The sequence below is a fragment of the Planococcus citri genome, chromosome 5, assembly GCF_950023065.1.
Source record: "Planococcus citri chromosome 5, ihPlaCitr1.1, whole genome shotgun sequence".
NCBI lineage: Eukaryota > Metazoa > Arthropoda > Insecta > Hemiptera > Pseudococcidae > Planococcus > Planococcus citri.
The window spans coordinates 54,118,094-54,131,516 of record NC_088681.1 but is presented as its reverse complement, the minus strand read 5'-3'; the positions used below and the strand labels follow the sequence as shown (position 1 = coordinate 54,131,516).

The 13,423-nt window shown below is 37.1% G+C and overlaps 1 protein-coding gene across 3 annotated transcripts in view; it reads right to left on the bottom strand.

Annotated features, from left to right (window-relative positions):
* Positions 1-5,294: 5,294 nt before the first annotated feature.
* Positions 5,295-13,423, bottom strand: part of LOC135846289 (uncharacterized) — a 142,265-nt gene continuing 134,136 nt past the window's right edge. For 2 of the 3 annotated variants that reach the window (XM_065365288.1, XM_065365290.1), the window contains 8 exons: positions 13,015-13,143; positions 12,580-12,906; positions 12,166-12,483; positions 11,820-12,073; positions 11,575-11,734; positions 11,400-11,484; positions 11,073-11,315; positions 5,296-9,867 (listed from right to left, as the gene is read on the bottom strand). In XM_065365288.1, the coding sequence (XP_065221360.1) occupies positions 5,732-9,867; positions 11,073-11,315; positions 11,400-11,484; positions 11,575-11,734; positions 11,820-12,073; positions 12,166-12,483; positions 12,580-12,906; positions 13,015-13,143 (5,652 nt within the window). In that variant the 3' untranslated portion in view covers positions 5,296-5,731. Of the gene's footprint in view, positions 9,868-11,072; positions 11,316-11,399; positions 11,485-11,574; positions 11,735-11,819; positions 12,074-12,165; positions 12,484-12,579; positions 12,907-13,014; positions 13,144-13,423 lie in introns of all 3 variants that reach the window. The other variant, XM_065365289.1, reaches the window with a different exon arrangement.

Below are 13,423 nucleotides of genomic sequence, written 5' to 3'. Positions count from 1 at the left end.
TCTGTCTCATAGGTATTGTAAGAGATTGTAAAATTTATATCCATGCTTTCAAGGAAACATCTATCTAGAAGTTGAAATAAATGTAAGCTTACCCTATTTTCATTCTCCAGAATCGATTTGGAAACGGGCTTGAACTGTTTTGAGCAGTTCTGGAGTCTCTAGCAGATTTTTGAAAGTCTAAATTTTCACAAAATTGTACAAAAATCAGGGCAACCAAAGATTTGACAAAACGTGAGCAAAACATTTTGATGGTAAAAAAAAAAACAAAAAAAAAAACAGAACACTACAAAATAAAATGTGGGCCATTCGACATCAATTTGACCAAGACGTAGTAGGGAGGGGGGATCGGCGATTTTTTTGAAATTCTTCCTGTGGAAAGTCCTTCCGAAGGGATGACCAGTGGCGCAAATCGCAGCCCTCTAGTGACTCTAGTCCATTTTCAAAGGCTGCCAGGGGGTGTCAACGTTTTTAGTGAACCTAAAATATCATCCATTTCAGCAGCAGTGGATTACTCGATAACCGCGATACTTACCGAAATGGAACTTTTCCCCATACTTAGGGGTTTTAAAAGGCTTTTTGGTGATATCATAAAAATCAGTGTTGCCATTTTTTTTCGTCCAAAAAATTGGCTCGAAAACTTTCAAAACGTAATTTTCATATCGTTCCGACTCTCAAAAATTCTGAAAATAATATATTATGGACAACTTTTCATGCTGAACAACATATTAAAAAATTGGGATGGCGTTATTTTGTAAAGTCGATTTAAAAAAATCGAAAGTTTGCGAAAAAATTCGATTTTTTGATTTAAAACGTGAAAAATAAAAGTCTTGATTGGTGAAGTTGACCCATTTGACCCCCATTTTTTACGTATCCGTTGAAAAAGTTGAAAATCCCCTTTCACTCGACGAAATGAACTCATCACAAAAAAATCAAAATTCGAGAAGATTCAAAAAATAAACGAATTTTTATTTTTTTTGTTGCGAGTGTAATTTTTATCAACTGTTTCGTGAAATACGTCAGAAAGAGGTCAAAATAAGACGACTGAATAAATTCAAACTTTTTTTGATGTTTGGAATTGAAAATTGAATTTTGATTTTTTTGTGAGGAGTTCATTTCATCGAGTGAAAAGGTTTTTTTCAACTTTTTCAACAGATGCGCAAAAATAGGGGTCACATAGGTTAACTTCACCAATCAAAACTTTTTTTCGAGTTTTAAATCAAAAAATAGCATTTTTTCGCAAACTTAAAATTTTTTTAAATCGACTTTGCAACATAATGCCATCCCAATTTTTTAATATGTTTGTTCAGCATGAAAAGATGTCCATAATATATTTTTTTCAGAATTTTTGAGAATCGGAACGATATGAAAACTACGTTTTGAAACTTTTTGAGCTAATTTTGTGTACGAAAAAAAGTGGCAACACTGATTTTTATAATATCACCAAAAAGCCTTTCAAAACTCCTAACTGTGGGGAAATGTTCCATTTTGGTAGGTATCGCGGTTATCGAGTAATCCACTGCTGAAATGGATGATATTTTTAGGTTCACTGAAAACTTTGACACCCCCTGGCAGCCTTTAAAAATGGACCAGAGGGTTGCAATTTGCACCATTGATCATCCTTTCGGAAAGTCTTTCCACAGGAGAAATTTCAAAAAAATCGCGGAACCCCCCCCCCCCACCACTTCTTGGTCGAATTGACGTGGAATGACCCAAGTTGTAATTTTCAATTTTAAAACATTCAACTATGTAGGTACATTTTGCAACGTTTTGATAACTTCGGGTAGATGAACAGTTTTTCCTTATTAATTTGAACCACGAATTGAAAAACGATTTCTCAATTTTGATCGTATAAGGCCCCAGGAATCACATTCCAAAATCGGAAATCGCATCACAATTTTTCGAAAAAATTGCGTTCATTTGAAACGTACGTAATACGAAGTAGGTAGGTAGGTATGACGAGTAAATTAAACACATTTGATACCTATTTGCTCATTCGATGGTAGCGGAAAATTTTTCGCAAAATTCGAGTTTTCTAGCTGTCGCTCGTAGCGATTTGTTTATCTATTCTACGTGAAACCTCATTCACCAAAGAAACTATGTATTATATGAATATTGAATATTGTTTCCGCAATGATTTCATTTCGCAATACCACACTTCGAACGATCGTCAAAAATTAATACATACTCGTACTTACCTATAAAATAATAAAGAATCCTGCCGAGAACATTCAATTTACATGAACCACACTTCAAGTGAGGATCAATGACGATGAGAATCCCTGTCCTACGATTTTTTTTCTTATCGGCTGGTTGATTTTTATGTTCGTCGAAGGAGCTGTCTCATTAAGTAAGTGAAAAATATCCAATCGTCAACTTGCTTTTTAATTCATTTTTCCCAAGATCGGCAAAAAGGTACTAAGTATCTATATTTCATAATTAAATTGCAGGTATGGTGTTGTTTATGTACTGCATATTTGCATAAAGAAGAATTCAAATCGATAGAAAAATCAGCCAAAATTTCATGTGCGGAAGTGTTCAATTTTTGATTTTCACTCCTTTGAGGACCGAATCTTGAAAAATCGAATTTTAACAAAGACTAGCAAAACGAAGTTGTGCTTAAATGAGCTAAAAAGCGTTCATTTGTACCAATTTTATGTTTTTTTTTTGTTTTTTTTGTATAGGTACTGACTAGAATTTATATACTTATTCATGCTTCAAGTTCCAGAATTGCTGGAAACCGAGCTTCTGGAAAAAGAAGTACCTAGGTAACTTGTTCAAATTGCAGCTTTTTCAAGGAATTTCTTCGATGAATTGGAATTCTCAAATTATGACCGGAGGTTCTAGAATGGCTCAAAACCTCCTCTAGTTGATCTGCAAAGTTTGAAAATTGTTGAAAATTCAAAAATCACATATAATTCAAGAACTGAGCCTCTTGAAGAAAAACTAATAATGACATTGATCTGATAGGAAATTTTATCCTCTACAATTTTCTTCAAGGTCATTTTACTCTTAGGATGCACCGTTCGCCGAGAAAATCAACTTTTATGTCAAAAAACGTAAATTAAAAAAAAAAAAAAAAAATTAAAAAAATTGGGGGAAAAATTTATAGTTAATTCAGCAGTTAAGTTCAGCTATTTTTAACATGATTCTCATAATTTTATGAAATATAAATGATCTTTTCAAAAAAAAACACGTAAATTTTTTTTTTTACAAAAATGCCACCCTTGTGGGGGGGGGGAGGGGGTGCTACTAAAATCAAATTATTTTGTAAAAATGAAAAAAAGTCAAGTTATATGTTAAAATATAGGTTTTTTGGGTCGAGAAACACGAATCTAAGGTACTTTTTTTTCCAGTACTCTTGAGGGTCCTTGGAGAGGTGCTACCAAAATCAAATTTTGTAAAGGAGCACCTCCTCAATGCCCCCGAGGGGTCTGAGGGAAAAAAGGACTTCAGATTCGTGTTTCTCGACACAAAAAACCTATATTTTGACATATCACTGGATTTTTTTCATTTTTACAAAATTTGATTTTGGTAGCACCTCCCCAAGGGGCTTGAGGGGAAAAAGGACCTCAGATTCGTGTTTCTCGACCCAAAAAACCTACATTTCGACATATCACTCGATTTTTTTTCATTTTTACAAAATTTGATTTTAAGTAGCACCCCCCCCATCCCACTCCAAAAAAAAGTCTGGCGTTTTTGTAAAAAAAAAATTGAGGTGTTTTTTTTTTTGAAAAGATCATTTATATTTCATCAAATTATGGGAATCGTGTTAAAAATAGCTGAACTTAACTGCTGAATTAATTTTAAATTTTTTTCCCCAATTTTTTCTTCATTTTTTTTTAAATTCACGTTTTTTGACATAAAAGTTGATTTTCCTGGCAAACGGCGCATCCTAGAGAAAAATGACAAAATGACAGTGGAGAAAATTGTAGAGGATAAAATTTCCTATCAGATCAATGGCAGTAGTATTTCTTTAGGAGGCTTAGTTCTTGAATTATTGTGATCTTAGATGGCGTAAACTGACTTTTGGGCACCCCAGTACATAATGTATAAAACTGTTTTGGCGTTTTTGAGTAATTTTGAAAGATTTTAAACTCAAAATTGAGTACATTTTACAGGTATCTGTCTAGTTAAGAAAAAATGTCACGAGACTCATCAAAATAGGTCATATACAGATAAGATCCCAAGATTCTATTCCGATAGATCGCATCACACGTTGAAAAATTGATTCAATTATTTTGAATGAAATGTTCTCCACCCAAAATGCTAAAAATAAGTTTTGATAGGGATACTTAGACTTACATATATCAAGTTTTATGAAATTTTTAACTCATCGAGATATTTTTCAAAGAATCTCGAAAATTTGGACTAAATTTTGAGCTCAAAAAATAATATTTCTATTGTATAATTCATTTTAAAGGCAACGATTCTTGAATTCGTTTCTATTCGATGAGATGGTTTCTTCGATGAATAAAATAATCGATAAAATGATGAATAGTATCACGAGACTCATCAAAATAGGTCTCAATATACAGATAAGATCCCATGATTCTATTCCGATGGATCGCAGCACACTTTGAAAAATTGATTCAATTTTGGGTGAAATGTTCTCCTCCCAAAATGCTAAAAATTAGTTTTGATAGGAATACTTACAATTTACATATATCAAGTTTTATGAAATTTTCAGCACATCGAGATATTTTTCAAAGAATCTCGAAAATTGGGACTAAATTTTGAGCTCAAAAAATAATATTTCTATTGTACATATAATTTATTTTAAAGGCAACGATTCTTGAATAATTACGTTTCTATTCGATGAGATGGTTTCTTCGATGAATAAAACAATCGATAAAATGATGAATAGACTTCGTATTAAGGACTTCAATCTTGAAATTTTCAATTTTTTTCACTTTTGACCCACACCTAAATGTAAGAATTATTCACCAAAAATCAAAAAATGCACCTCTGCACCTAAAATTCTGGGTGGCGATGAATTTATGCATGTTTTTGTACCTGAATCCAGCTTTGTCTGGTTCAAAAAATTTTCTACCAATTGAGTATTGAGGCACTTCCCTTGTCAGAGAAAAAAAAACAATAACTTCTCAAAAAAAATTATCAGGCTACGGCTTAGAGCATATAGCTATATGCTCCAAGGGCTGCGGGAAGGCCAAATGTTTTTTTTTGAAAGGGCTCATCACCCCCCCCCCGACTCCCCCCTGACGATGCCAGTACTTCAATTACTCAATTTGCGAGTTTTTAAAACTAAATTATTCGAATTAAATTACACGTTTTATATTAAAATCGATGTATTTTCTTCGTAAAATTATTTTTAAAAAAATAATATAGAAGAAAAAAAACATGGCAAACAAATATTCTTAAAAAAAAATAGAAGAAAATACGAGCTAAAAAAAAATAATAAAAAACGCATCTAAAACGATGCGCAAAATAAGATAAGTATAAAAAAAATTAAGTAGAAAAAAAATAAGATAAATTATTTACAACGAAAGAAATTTTGAGATCACATTTAATAAAATCTTATTTCTAAAATTCTAAAATTTATTATTTTCAAAATACTATTAATTCTCAAAAAAAAAAAATAATACTCAAGATCATGAATTTGTTCGTTTCAAAGATAAAAAAAAATTATTTAAAAACACACACACACAAAAACAAAACAAAAGGTAACGATAAATGAATTGATTTTTTTTTCAAAAAAAAATTAAATAAATAATTACGTTTTTTGTTTAAACCTCGATATATAAAAATCGCAATCGTTGCAATAAACCGACGGAGGTGAGATCTGTTTCTTGCGACATAAATTACAAGGTACCACATTCGAACCATTCATCGAGATACCTTTTTTAACATCGAACTGTTGCTTAGGTGGGGGAGGATGCTGATAAGGCGAGTATTTCATACCATTGGGGGGCAGGTTGTAATCAGAGACGGAGATACGATTCTGCTGATTGGGCGTAGGAACTCTTTGGTATACGGAAGACTGTTGTTGATTCTGGGCAGGGTGTTGGTAAACGTTGCCAGCTCCGGAGGACTGATTTGCATTCTGGGGTGGATGTTGATAAACACTAGACGATCCGGAGGACTGATTAGGGTTATGGGGAGGGTGTTGGTAAACACTGGGAGATCCGGAGGATTGATTAGGATTATGAGGAGGGTGTTGATAAACACTAGGAGATCCGGAGGAGTGATTGAGGTTCTGGGGAGTGTGTTGATTAACATTGGGAGACGCAGAAGGCTGACTATGGCTTTGGGGAGGATGTTGGTAAACACTGGGTGACGCAGAAGGTTGACTATGACTTTGAGGGGAGTGTTGGTAAGCGTTGGGAGAAGCCGTAGATTGATTGGCGTTCTGAGGAGGATGCTGGTAAACACTGGCAGGAGCGGAAGATTGACTAGGATGCTGAGGAGGATGCTGGTAATTGGGATTCGAATGCTGGTATCCATTCGTCGATGTATTCTGATAACTTTGCGAATGCTGATAGCCATTCAGCGAGTTAGCAGAGGTATTCGGTGAGCTTTGAGACGACTGGTAATTCGGCGAGTAGTTATTCGAAGTATTGGGCGAGTTCTGAGAAGGCTGCGTAGGCATAGGGTGATAATTACTCGATTGATTGAGCTGCTGAGGTAACTGATTATCCCTGTTCGGGTACCCGTTCGTGGATGCGGTGGCGGGAGGAGGAGGTGGATGATGGTAAACCGGTGGCAGACTGTTTCTATGACTCGAACTAGTCGGTTTCGATTGCATGGCGTGATAATTCGACGACGAATTCGACTGCTGAGCTACAGGTGAATTATAAGGTACGTGCTGATAAGGTGAACTTTTAACCGCAGCTTCGCCATTATTAGCACCGTAATGAGGACTCGAATGAGGTACAGCTTGGTAAGGAGATATACCCGATGCGGATGTCCTCGACAGACTATCGTTACTACTCGAACCACTCTGATACGAGCTCGTTGACAAGCTGGGCGAGCTCTTCTCAGCATAACCGTTATACGACGTACTCGACGTTGGTATTGGCTGATAAGGAGATACCCCATTGACCGGATGTTTGGCCGGATACTGATGGCCATTATAACCTGGCCTTTGAGTTTCAGCCGGACGACCACTTGCACCGAGCATTCCGGTCCTTCGAGGGCTTTGAGGAGACACCTGTTGCCTATTGTAATGGCTGGCGTTTGAGTTTTGCCTCGTTAACGAAGATGAATGATGCGAACCGTTCTGATATTGGGTAGGTTTAGGTGGGTGGTACGGTTCGCGATGGATTTGAGGACTGGATCGGATATTCTGCGATGGGTAATACTGTAAAGACATAGGTTGGTACGATTGACTTTGGTAGGATGGAGATGGAGCCTGTTGGTAGCCAGAATGAGGATGTGGATGGCTCTGGTCGTGATTCAGGCCATGGTATCCGTTATGAATGGCTTGGCCATTATCTTGATTACAAATCGGCGAGTATCTGACGTTGTCTCTGCTGCCGGAAAATCCGCCATCGTTGAATTTACGCGAATGAGACGAAACGTAACCATCATTAGAGGTGTTCTGATCGGCGTAGTAATCGTTATTGGCAGAGTATCCATTATAAGAGCTGTGGGGCTGCTCATTCTGCAATGAAATCGGTTCAGGGTACTCGTTTCTGTACGTTTCGTTACTCTTATTATTGGTAGACGACGAGCACAGAGAACTGGCCGGAATATACGTAGGACTATAAGAATTAGCTGGAACATTACCGAACGTATTACTAACTCCATTTCTAACGCTCTGGACACTTCTACCGTTCTCATGTCCGTACTGAGAACTCGCTGGTGGAGCACTAAACGAAGGTCCATCAACTTCATCGGTCGGACAATCATTCGTACAAGGAGGTCGGCCCAAAGGAGGCTTACTAGTCACATCAGAGGCGATCTTCATCGAGTTTTGAATCTGTTTAGCAGCTTCTTTCTGCGACTCAGCTCCATCTACGGTATCACCTTCGTTGTACGGTTTCAACGGCAATCCTTGAGATAATTTCCACGAATCGGTTCGTTTCAACGGAACGACCGAATGAACTGCTCGTTCTTGAACTTCACCAGCTTCTTTGGGCTCTTTATTCAACACCGTTCTGAGCACCCTTTCGAGGATCGGATTCGGTATATAGCTGTCTGCTTCGTCATCGTCGGCTGTAGCCACCAAGACGACTTGTTCGCAAAACGTGACGTTCTTCTTTTTACCAGATTTACGTCTAGGTTCGCGACTATCGAATCCGCCTTTATCGTCGAAATCGTCGTGTTTCAGATTAGGCGACGAACGAGACGATTGCAGGGTATCTTTCAGGCAGGATGGGTAATGAGTCTGTTTAGGTTCATCTTCGACGTGAAGTTGTTCGAATTTCGATTTCAGATCCTTAAAGTTGTGTTTATTCTCAGGTACTGGAGGCGGATAAGGGGCCTTGGAGTCGACTGGTTCGGCGCATTTACGTCTTTCGGCCTGTTTGGCTTGTAACTCTTTGAGCCAGCTTTCACCTCCGGTGGGTTTCTTCGGTTCTTCGGCTTCTTGTTTCATCGAAGCCATCAGCTTTTCACGTTTTTCTTGCAGCATCGACAAGAAACTCGATTCGTCGGTGATTTCCGGAGGTAAAGGTAATGTGGCCGGAGGCGGTGGGAAATCTTCGCTGGCTTGACGAGAATGCACAGTAGAACCATGCGGACTAGGATACGGTGGCAATTGGAACATATCTTCGGGTTTATTCACGCTGTGAAAATCAGGCTCGTCTATCGAAGGTGGTAACGATTGGAAGGGGGGCTCGTGATGTACCTGAGCCTCAGTTACCACCGTATTAGCAGCTGAATTATCGTGCAACATGTAACCGCCGTTTGAATACGTAATGGCGTCCGTTTTGGGCTTCTCTGATTCGTACCCACGAGGCATATAAGGTAACGATGCTGGTTCTTGGATCCACGAACGATGATTCGCGTAAACTTGCTGTTCCATCTGAGGTCTTTGTTGGCTAGATGATGGATCTTGGTATTGTCTGTCAGTTTTACTTAACTGAGAAGTTGTTCTGAGCGGAGGAGGAGGAGGCACTTTATTAAATTGCAGTATTTTACTACCGTGGAAGCTCTTCCTCATCAATTTACTTCGTTCCAGGTTCGGATTACCAGCGTACTCGAGATTACCTTCGGATAAATATCCGCTCAAGTTGGATTGTATGGCAACGTTGGAGTTAAGCATTGAATCATCTTTGCTAACCTCTTTGGGCGCAGGTTTACTAGAAGAGTCTTTAGCTATATCTTGATCTTCTCGTAAATCCGGCATGCTACGATTCTTCCTCCTCATCAAACCACCCATGAGTAATTTCCGTCGTATTTTATGCTGCTTTTTGTTCTGTTTTTCCTCCTGTTTGGCTTTCTTGCTATCTTTCTCTTTGGGTTCCTTGGCGACTACTGTGATCGCTTCTTTGGTGTTTTTCACATTACGTTCTTCGCTTCGGGTGCGTTTTTCGATTTCTTTTTTCGATGCAGATTTTGATCGATTGCCCAGTAATGATCGGCCAGGACGTTCTTTCATGATATACTCTTCGTCTTCGACCACGTTCTTTACTTTGGTTGTCGACGATCGTGACAGTAATCCTTTTTTATTTTTGGGCAACGTGGCGTAGATTTCTATGTTTTTGCTGGGTGACGATTTACCAGTTAGGATTTTCGTATCGGGTAATCCTTTCGGTTGAGCTGCGACTGATAGGTCTAACAGGTCTTGGCTGTTTTGTCTAGAATGGCTGTGTGTTTTATCTTTGGAATTTTGACGCGAATGTGATCCGGTCGAGCCACGATTGCTGCAGCCGCTTCCTTCTCGACTGTGTCGAGCTTCTCCATCTGCGAAAATAAAAATTAAATTAGATTAAAATTGAGAAAAAGTAAAGAAATATTGTTCTAAACACATCTGGGGCCAGTTTTTTGGAGTTAGACAGAATTTGATTCAATTTAAATTCCAAATTTATCCCATAAACAAACATTACTATATCAATAAGTAACTTAATCGTGTTTTAGACCACGAATTCGGATTTAGCGACCTCAAAAACCTAGATTTTGATATGTCACACGACCATGTTCCATAAAGTCAAATTTGAGTACAGTATTTGAGGTCAAACTCACATTTGAGGAGCCAAAATTGAAGTAATAGAATGCTATCATGTGACATATCAATTTATATCTATTTTTAGCGCTGAACTCGAAAATCTATGTATTTTTTCATTCAACTCTACCTAACGGCTTATAGAAGCGGATTTTCAGTTTGAAATGAAGAATTAGAACTGATTTGAATCAGTTCAAGTACTAATTTGACTCAAAATTTGGATTAGGAAACTTCAGAAACTTCTAAAAGTCGGTCTATTGGAGTCGAGAACGATTTGAATCAATTTCTGATCCCAATTCATCGCATAAACAAACATTATTTGATCAACAAATCTTTAAACCATCTTTTAAACTTCAAATTCGGATTCAGCGACCAAAAAAACCTAGATTTTGATATGTCACATGACCATGTTTCATAACATCAAATTTGAGTATAAGTACGTAGTATGTGAGTTCAAACTCAAATTTGAGGAGTCAAAATTCAAGTCACAGAATGGCATCATGTGACATATCAATTTCAATCTATTTTTAGCGCTGAATTCAAATATGTGTCTATTTTTTCTGTTAATTCTACCCAACGACCTATAAAAACGGACTTTCTGTTCAAAATGAGAAATCTGAACCAATTTGAATCAGTTTATACCATTTTTTTAAAAAAATTCAAACTAGAGAGCTTCAAAAATTTATACTGTGATGCACCAAACCACAAGTTTTCATAAATCAACTCTTGTGAACCTCAAGTTTGAGGTACCAAATTAAAATCATCAGAATTATATCATGTGTGGTATCAATTTCAATTAATTTTTAGCGCTGAATTCAAATCTGCCAATAGTTTTACGATTCCATGGCCATCTGAACAGATATAATTTTTCAACAACTAAATTTTCAAATTATCTGACCATAGGAGACTCATCTGTGACAATTAACACATCAATGATAATACTTACACTTCAGGTTATTATGAAGTGGCTCTTCTAAGCGACGGTGCAACGTTCGAGCTCGCATAACACAAGCGTTATGTTTCATTCTGGCGAAACTGGCAGTCTGTGGATTGCTATAAGGAGCATCCATCGCAGCTCGAGCTTTGTTGACAGCTGCGTTACATAATGACAGTGCGGTTAGCAAATCTTCGGCGTTCTCTGAACGACTCAACAACTGATCGACTTCAGCACAGAGTCTTTCACAATCATCTGAAAAATCATCGCCATTTCAATTAATTGCTCCACAGGTAATCTTCGACAAAAAGAAAGATAATAATCGTTTAAAAAACTCACCAGCGACACGATTATTATTTTCATATTGTTCCCTCAAAAGAGTAGTACAGTTTGGAGATTGATGGCCTTCTGGTATTTGAGCAAGCTATACAAAGAAAGAACACCATTTAACTTGAAACATTTTCAACTCTATCTCGAGAGAATATTTCAAATCAGCAATCTGCGTCCAAATTACCTGAAAATTATGCTTCAACGTTTGCTGCAAAGGCAAACTATCAGTGGACGAAAGTGAAAACGAATCGTATCCCGGATCTGCCGGTCCTCCGCTACTATTTCCACTACCACTGGACCCATCACCGGTCTTATTAGGACTTCGAGGTACTCCACCGTAACTTCTACGCCAATAACAATCACAAATTAACAAAAACAGTACGTTTATTACAGTAATTTTTATATCATCGTCACGTCGCAAATAAATACCTCTGATGCATTTTGCCGATAATATAATGATAGGGATTTTCTAGAGACGTGGACGACGATGACGAGGCGCTATTCCGATCACCGCTCCAATTACCGGAATCTCTTCGAACTAATTCTTTTCTCACGGGTTGATTATATTTCTCAATGTTGTCTTGACGTTGGTCATCGTTTTCGCATCCGTTATACCGATTGAACACCGCTTCTTGGAAATGCAACAAGTTCTGGTAATCGTTATTCGGTAACACTGGTTTCTGCTTTAAAAAAAACCAACAATAATCCAATATTAATACAATGATACGTAATAGCTCAATTGAAAAACTAGTACAATCAATACTCTTCAACTAACCCCAACATGACCAGGAGACTGTTCTGGATTCGGTGTAACAGCTCTTCTCTGAGTCATATCGCCATTACAACGAGGTTTTTCCGGACTCGGAGTCAAAGATCTTCTACCTCCCAACGCCAAACTACCATTAGGAGACAACGAAGACCTCTGGATCGGTGGTTTGCCCACCATATCGTGTCCATTACGTAAATTCATCGTCGGTTTCTCAACCATCGTGATGGTTTTAGGAGCATTTGATGCGTCAACCGGAGTCCCACTAGGGGCAGCGAATAATAAAAGCAAAGGCTGGTATCTGCCACGTCTGCATTTATCCACAACCTATATTGAAACCAATTCACGAGTTACAAAGCGTTCTATTCTATTCCAATATCTGAAATAGGTACATACAAATAATTGATGGAAAATTCAACTTACATGTTCCCAATGAGGTCCAACCTCACGAACGTTAGCATCGTCGAAATAAACCCAAACCCTCAGTTTGGTATGGAAGAAGAACGTCGAGTAATGTTTTCCATAATAGGTAACTACTCCTACCAACTGATGGTAATCGTTTTGATCTTGATTATGATCAAAGGTACCATGAAACACATCAGATAACCTCAAATGTACCCTCAGGGTATCCAGTAAAGACATAATGTGCTCCAAAGAAGGTCGATCAGAGTCCCAGACTATACCAACGGAAACTATTTCCGGCCGGTTCATCAGCATTCTTCGAATTTGAATTTTAGCTCCGCAAGAACTCTGCAAAACAGTCAAATAAAATTTAACAAAGTTATCATCTTTTCTGAAGAAACGATTTTTTTATTTTTGCAGAGGTCTGCACGTATTATTTTGTTTTTGAATACTTACGGGACAATCTCGAATATCGCCCATTCCTCCGGCTTTATTTAAAAGCTGTCCGAATAAATCTGGATGAGATGATCCATTCATTTGCTTAGCTTGTGATATCAGTGCTGATGCTGATACGTAATGGACCATCTGAAAAACAAAATTATAAATTTACAAAAATGATTAATTATTTTTGCAAGAAAACAAACAAATTTTTAAATTTTTAATAAATCATAGATGAAAAAAATTCGTCTAAACATTTTTGATTTTTGAAAAAATTACAATTTAATTTTTGAAAAAACTACAATTTGATTTTTGAAAAAACTACAATTTAATTTTTGAAAAAAAATACAATTTAATTTTTGAAAAAATATACAATTTAATTTTTGAAAAAATTACAATTTAATTTTTGAAAAAACTACAATTTAAT